The sequence below is a fragment of the Nicotiana tomentosiformis genome, chromosome 11 (assembly GCF_000390325.3).
Source record: "Nicotiana tomentosiformis chromosome 11, ASM39032v3, whole genome shotgun sequence".
In the NCBI taxonomy this organism is placed as follows: domain Eukaryota; kingdom Viridiplantae; phylum Streptophyta; class Magnoliopsida; order Solanales; family Solanaceae; genus Nicotiana; species Nicotiana tomentosiformis.
In genome coordinates, this window is record NC_090822.1 from 7,028,219 (window position 1) to 7,036,546 (window position 8,328).

The following is an 8,328-nucleotide window of genomic DNA, read 5'->3' on the forward strand; positions in this document are numbered from 1 at the left end:
AAGGACTCACGAGAAACACCCAGGAATAGAGAAAATAGAGATGACACATATGAATAAGTGGATCCTAGATCAAATAATACTGAGGCATCTTTGCCGCAGATAGAAATAATACCTGCAATCACAGCATCTGAGGCCTCTGCATCTGGTCTGGCCGGAAAAGCATAGAATCGAGCTAGAACACCAATTGGCTGGCCTCCACCTGCCTGACCTCCACGTCTAGGATGACCTCTACCCACCTGTCCTCCACCTCTAGGTGGTCGGACGACTGGTGGAGCAACTAGTGTAGTAATCATAAGCTGTTGACCCTGTTGCACTAGTCCACCCCACAACCTGGTGCAAAATCTCCGTATGTGACTGGGATTCCCGCACTCGTAACAACTCTGTGGTGCAATAAGCCGCTAACTAGAAGTCTGGCCCTGGGGACCTGAATACCCACTGGAAGAACCCTGAATAGATGGTGGGCGATAAGAATTCTCTGGTATAGCACTGAAATAATGTCGTACTGGAGCACCCTGAGAAGGCGGTGGTGCTGGATACGGGGGCATGATGGACTGTCCTCTCACGAACTGACCTCTGCCCCCATACGGAGCACCTCTGAACTCTCCAGAATACCTGAACCGCTTATCTCTTATACCCTGTACTCGGCTCCGCTGACGTACACCCTCAATCCTGCGGGCTATCTCCACGACTAGCTCATAAGAAGTACCACTACTAGAAACACATCATTTTTCCACGAAAATTTCCTACGGAAAAATTTTCAGTGGCAATTCCCATCGAAATACAATGGGAAAATTAAAATTTCTTTTCCTAGAAAAACAATAATCTTTGCTAGTGACTATCCGTGGGAACATTTTGGCGCAAAAATGCGCATAACTTCGTTTCCTCTAATTCTGTGGGAAAAGTTATTACAAAAATAATTATATAAAACTGGAAAAAATTTCCAGTGAAGACAGTGGGAACTTAAACAATAAATATAAAACTTTTTTACATATTCCCATAGACTCAGTGTGAACGGATATTTTAAAATGTTTAAATTTTTCTTATAATTATGAAAAAGATTTCCCACGGAGATTTTCCAGGGAAGTAGTGGTAAAGTATTATTATTTACGTAACTTTAAGTTTTTCCTCATTCTATTCACATAGTATTTCCCCTCTGTATCTTCCCTCCCTCAAGACGCCTCTCTTCACATCGTATTTTTCCCTCTGTATCTTCACTCCATATCCAGGTAATTCGACCCCCCCCCCCCTCTCTATCTCTCTCTCACACACACTCACCCTCTCCTTTTTAGTTGTTGATTTCCCCCAAAGTACTTTGAAACTTAGGGATTTTATACTATTTCAAACCCTAGGTTTAAAAAAATTAATGTGAAGCGAATCAAGTTTCCCTCTTTCTTTTCGTTCTTGATTTCTGGTGTCATGTATCTGTAGATGTATTTCCAGTACTGTAAAATTTGGTAATCTATGACCATGAAAGACATAAAAAAATTTATAAATTTTGTTGTAGTTGAATAATCTTGAGCTTGCTGTCAATCTTGCCAAAAACGAAAACCTTCCTGGTGCTGAGAATTTGGTAAGTTAAAATCCTGTTTCTCAAGGCACTATATTTTGAATTGATTTCTTGATTGGATGGATATTAGAGTGTCAAATGGTGGGATATTTTTAATTTTATATGTTCATTGTATAAGGATTATTACCAGCTATATAGTGGAAAGAGAGAAGTGGACTGCGAAAAGTGCAACAAATCTGTTAATACCAGAATGCTGGTCAGGGGAAAAAATCTTCCACCATTTAACAGAACCATAAGCTAATATCATAGACACATAAAGTAGCCCAACAACAGTCATAACATGATAGAAATTAGATAAAGTTATCATCTTTGGCTAGTTTCTTGAAATACCCAAATTAAGAAAACATACAAAGAATACAGAATAGTTGGGAAATAGAAGAAAAGTTGATGAGTAAGAAGAGGGAAGAAGTAAGGTGTGATGTGTTGGTTAATATAAGCAAAGTTATGGAGGAGCATGTGTTTTGGTTTATGGGGTTGTGGGGAGTTTACAGAAAGGAGCAATATTTTTTGGCATTACCAATAGAGATACAGAAAATACAGCTCTGAGAGTTGGGAGGAGGAAAAAACTTACCCGCACCGGGTGTTTACACCATGATAATCTTTTGCTTTAGTTTTTAACTCACTATATTCATTATAACATGTTTTATTTTCAGATGAAGTGTGCATGGTCACGCGATTTTGAAACTGAGGTACGAGTTATTTTCTTTAAGAAATGTTCTGATAGGTTATCTGATATGTTTCGGACTGCTCGAGAAAGTAAAAAGAGGCCAAGTTGGATTCTTGATGATTTATGGGTTAAACTTCTTGAGTATTAGAACTCTCCGGAATTTAAGAAGAAGAGCGAACAGGGAAGGGCAGCCCGTTTGTCCAACAAGGGTGGCTCGGTGCACACGGGCGGCTCAATTAGTATGGCGGCTCATCGAAGAAGATTGGTAATGTATTTTTTATATTTTTGTTGATTTATAACTATTTTAGTTACCATTTTTTAACATATTATTTATTTATGCAGGAAAAGGCTAAAGGAAGATCAGTTACTCATGATGAGGTGTTTGAGGAAACCCACATGAAAAAGTTGAAGGATGGAACAAAAATGACTTGGATCGAGCCGCGCGATGAGACAACCCATGTAAGATTAAAAATATTTTTCACATATATTAATATCAAAAATACATTTCTATTCATGGCATTCTGAAATGCTCTATCATATACTTGGTGTTTAAGATGAGTTTGCACTTATCAGTGCAGTGAGCTTATATTGTACAATGCACGCATTGGATATTGTTTCTTAGGCATATAGATGGGGCCAAAGAAATCTTATTCAACATAGTTAGTGTTGGACTTTCTCCCAGTTATTACTCATATTCATGGCTTGTGGATGTTTACTACCACCAGAATAATGATATAGTAGTTGTCTCATTGATAGATGAGTTTATAAGAAGAGGTTATCTTGTTGACATATCCTTTTATAGGGCAATAGTAAAGAGATTGTGCAAGAGAGGTAGAATTGATAGTGCTGAAAAGGTTTTTCACATTTTGCAAACAAAAGGAGTGCTTGAGGATAGTCTAGTATATGCTACTCTTGTATATGCTTACTTTAAAGTGGGGAAGCTTGACATTGCTTCATATTTATTAGACGAGATGTACAGAAGAACGCTAATGATAACTCTCAAAATCTACAAAAGTTTTAATGCTTCTTACTTTGATGAGAATAGCCTTTTAGATATGTTTTGGAGTAATGTGGTGCAAAGAGGTCTGATTTCAAGAACCGTTTACAATGACATCCAACAATTAAAGATACAGTCTTAGAAACAAATTGGCTGCAAAAGCCTTTGGCTCTTGAGAGATGGTTATAGTAGTTGGATGGTGTGACATAAGCATCGGCACTCTATGTTGTTTGTTATGATTCTAATTGTTTTGAAGAGAGCACACACTGTCAACTTCTCTCTATTATAAACTTGTGATTCCAGGCTAGAACTATTTATGAAAAAGTCTGCATATTTCTTAGTTTCTGCATGTCCAACTATTGGTCCGGAAAGCACAAGGAACAAGGGATTTATTGGAAGAAATGCCATGTGAAAAGGTTGGTGAACAAACGGCAATGATTAAGTCCAGCAAGGCTGCTATGCTTTTTATCTTTCTGTGTGTTTCACTTTAAAGTTTGAGAAATAAAGATACTTATTTGCATAAATTTTCTTTAATAAAATTTACTTTCATAATAATTATAATTTTTTTACAAGATAATTTCAAACGAATCTTGGAGGAGTTCATTCAAAGCCAGTCTATTGATGATCAAGGTAGGCCAATCCAACCAACCCAAGAGGAGATCATGAACATGTGGATTAAGGCAGCTGGTGTCGTGCATAAGGGGAGTCTACGGCCTTGGATCAGAGTTTAGTCTCAGTCGTCGTACTTCTGGATTGTCTGGTTCTTATTCTTCGTCACATTGCCCGGTTGATCTGGATGAGTTTGAGCAATTGAATAGAAAGGTAGCAAAGATTATGGAGTTGTATCTTCAAGAAAGAGCTACAAGGGAAGAAGAGGCAAAGCGAAGGGAGGAAGAAGATAGGCGAAGAGAGGAAGAGGAAAGGCGAAGGGAGGAAGAAATGAGGCGAAAGGACGATGCATTAAGACTTGTCACTAGTGATGTTAAAAGTCTCAAGTCTCAGATAAACTCCCTATTAGCATCTGGTGCATTTCCTATGCCTCGTTCTCCAGCAGCATCTGATAATAACTAAAGAGTAGTTTCTTTTATTAGTTTGTCTTGGATGGTACTTGGATATTGAATTTGAATACTGGATTTTTTGAGTTTTTGTTCTACTCTATGTTTTATTGGATATTGTTTATGAAATTGATTGAATTAGATATTGTTTATGGTATTTGAATGCTTAAATTATTTAGTCTTGTATTGGTGGTTGTACTTTCTGTTTGGCAGGTGGTGTAGTTCTAAAAATAGATTTTGTCATGAAAATATTTACCAGATTTCCCACAGATTTCCCACCAACTCCGCGGGAATTTTGCCCATATTTTTTCAAGAATTTCTATATTTCGCACTGATATTCGTGGGAATGTTTATAGATTTATTTTCAGGTTATGCATATTTCTCACTACTTCTGTGGGTAAAATAAAAAAAATAACTAAATGTTTTGTATTACTTCCCACAGATTCGGTGGGAAATTTAGGAAAATTAAATTAATATATTTTCTTCTTTTTCCCACAGCGGTCGTGGAAAAATACACTGTGGCCCCACCAAATTCTCGTAAAACCTTTTGTGGGAAACTTCCTGGAAATTACCCACGAATGTCCTGGGAAATTATTTTTCCACCAGCCATTTTCCCACGGAGCGTCTCCCATGGGAATATCGTGGGAGTATCATAAGTGCATGGCGAGATAACTCAGAAAACCTCGCCTCATAATCGGTCACTGACATCTGACCCTGCTGGAGCTGCTCAAACTGAAACCTCAATACTTCCCTCTGGGAGGGTGGAATATACCCATCCAGGAAGATACGGGTGAACCTGTCCCAAGTTATGGGAGGAGAATGTGCTGGTCTGCCAAGAACATAAGACTGCCACCATCTACGGGCTCTGCCCTCTAGCTGAAAAGTAGCAAAGTCTATCCCATGAGACTCCAATATCCTCATGTTGTACAATTTATCCTTGCACCGATCAATGAAATCATGGGGATCCTCATGTAGCTCACCCCCAAAGACAAGGGGATGTAGTCTAGTCCATCTGTCCAATAGTTTTTGAGGATCAACGGCTGCAACTGGCCTGGGCTCAGGTGTAGCTGCTGCCACTGGCTGGGCTCCACCCACGGGTAGTGCACCTTGGGTCTGATATACAATAGCTGCCTGTCCATGAGCTTGTGCGGTAGGGGTCTGTGCTTCCCCGCCCGCCTGAGATGTGGCTGGTTCTGCCAAAAATAAACCAGCCCGAGTCATATTGTCCATGAATCACAGCATACGACCCATGACATCCTGAAATACCGGTGCAGATGTGAAATCCACCGGAGCTGGCTCTGCCACAGGCACCTCACCCTGTTCCTCAATAACGGGGTTCTCTGCTGGACCCACTAGCGGCATAACTAGAATAGTCCTGGGACGTCCTCGCCCTCTACCACGGGCTGGAGCCCTCCTTCGGCCTCTGCCTCGGCCTCTAGCAACTGGGGGAGTAGCTCTTCCTTGGTCTGAAACCTCATTAGAGCGCGTTCCCACCATCTGTGAGAGAATAAGAGAAGGATATTTAGTACTACATCAATTGCATGATGGAATATGAAGAAAGGTAGTTTTCTAACACCCTATAGCCTCTCGAAGATAAGTACAGACGTCTCCATACTGATCCGCAAGACTCTATTAGGTCTGCTCATAACTTGTGAGACCTATGTGAACCTAGTGCTCTGATACCATATTTGTCACGACCCAATTTCACCTATAGGTCGTGATGGCGCCCAACACTACAGCTAGGCAAGCCAACTAATAAATTAAACATATATTGATTAAACTTTTAATCCAAGAAAAATGATAAAATATCAAATTCTACCAATGTATGTGCCAAGGCCTGGTGTCACAAATGTATGAGCATCTAGTAGATTATACAAAATCTCAAATACTGTCTGAAATAAAAATAGACAGAATGAAAAATACAAGGAGAGACACTGGTAGCTACAGAACGGCTCAAAAAGGCAGCTCACCTCTATGCCCCTGGATAACGTGGGTGTAAGACGATAGGTCCCCGACTAGTACTTGCCTCAGGTCCTGCACAAAAATTACAGCAAGTGTAGTATAAGTACGTAAACAACATGTACCCAGTAAGTATCAAGCCTAATCTCGAAGTGGTAGAGACGAGATGGCCGACTTTGACACTTACTACATGTCAATAATAATAATTGAAATAAAACTAGAATATATAATTCAGCATGATTCACAAGATATTCCAATAATTTGTTTAACCAGCAGAAATAATTAAATTCCTTCAATTCCAATAAATTTATAATTTATCAATTAATCTCATTTACAGGAATAACAATAATTCCTTAGCTAGCAGGGATAATAATCCTTAAATTTCAAAGATTTCCAAATTTATCAATTAGCTTCACAATCTACAATAAACTATCAAAGTATCGTGTAATTATTATTATTAAGCACGATTTCTGCCAAGGTCATTCGGCCAGATCCAGAATATTGTGTACACTGCTGAGAGATATGCGGCACGATCCATAGATACATCTATCCTGCAGAGGCATTCGGCCCGCTCCACAAGAAAGGAGGACATTTTCTTATGTACCTCCGAAATGAGAGTATATTTATTATAAGATAAATTCATGAGGAAGAACAGTTTATCTTAACAATTAATTAATTTAAACAGAAATTCAAGCATATGAGATTTTCATCCTTTAATATTTTTATCTAACAATTCACACCATATATATAAATATATCAAATAATTTAATTAAGTAACGACTACCATTTACACAAGTAATTCATGCTTTTGAGTCCTAAACTACCCGGACTTTAGTATTAATAGTAGCTACGCACGGACTCTCGTCATCTCGTGCGTACGTAGCCCCCACAGTTTACAACACTTATTCAGTTTAATCACCTATGAGGTAATTTCCTTCTCATAAGATTAGACAAGCGACTTACCTCGTCTTGCTCCAATTTAATCCACTAGTAAGCCTTTTCCTCGATATCCAACTTCGATTGGCTCGAATCTAACCAAAATTAATTGGATACAATCACTAAAATTTATAGAAATCAATTCTATAAGGAAATACTACATTTTCAATAAAAATTCCGAAATTAATTAAAACTTCGTCTGTGGGGCCCACATCTCGGAATCCGGTGAAAGTTACGAAATCCGATAACACATTTCATTATGAGTCCACCCATACCAGTTTCAATCAAATCCGACTCCGAATCAATACCGAAATCTCAAAAAATTATTTTTAAAAATTTCCCAAATTTCAATCTCAAAATACTAATTAAACGGTGAAAATTATGATATATTTGTGTATATAGACCAAATCCGAGTTAGAATCACTTATCCCAATGTCTTGCCTTGAAAATCTATCCAAAATCGCTTCTGTTCAAGCTCCAATTTGTTAAAAATGGCTAATGGGACGAATGCCCTCTTTTTATAAAACTGCCCAGACAGCCTTCGGAACTGGTCTTCAAACCGGGCCTCGATCGTGGCTTCGATCACATGCTCGAGCCTGGACCTCGATCATGGCCTCGATCATGGCATCGAGGCTGGGCCTTCGATCAGGGCATCGAGCATGTGCCTTCGATTGTGACCCTCGATTATGGGTCTCGATCCTGGCCCTCGAGTCTTGCCTTCGATAATGCCCTCGAACTGGACCTTCAATCGTGGATTCGATCTTAAGCTCGAACCTGAGCCTCGTCAACCCTGGGCTAGATACTTGGGCTCGATATCTAGGCTCGATCACAGCCCAGAATATCCAACAGAAGAGGAAAAATTGCAGCAGCTTTTAAGTCCAACTTTTTGATCCTTTAACCATCCGAAACTCACCCGAGGCCCTAGGGACCTCAACCAAATATACCAACAAGACCTAAAATATCATACGAACTTATTTGAAATCTCAAATCACCTAAAACGACGTTAAAACCACGAATTACGCTCCAATTCAAGCTTAATGAAAATTAGAATTTCCAACTTATACGTTTCGATGTCGAAACCTATCAAATCAACTCCGATTGATCTCACATTTTGCACACAAGTCATAAATGACATAACGGAGATGTA

General features: G+C 39.1%; 1 protein-coding gene across 1 annotated transcript; it reads left to right on the forward strand.

The window, feature by feature from the left end:
- The first annotated feature begins 546 nt into the window (after window positions 1-546).
- LOC138901013 (uncharacterized) lies at window positions 547-4,457 on the forward strand. The gene is made up of 7 exons (XM_070188737.1): window positions 547-553; window positions 1,144-1,226; window positions 1,505-1,570; window positions 2,221-2,256; window positions 2,383-2,499; window positions 2,577-2,693; window positions 3,805-4,457. The coding sequence occupies exons 1-7, from the start codon at window positions 547-549 to the stop codon at window positions 3,895-3,897; spliced, it is 519 nt and encodes a 172-aa protein (XP_070044838.1). The 3' UTR covers window positions 3,898-4,457.
- Window positions 4,458-8,328: the final 3,871 nt, after the last annotated feature.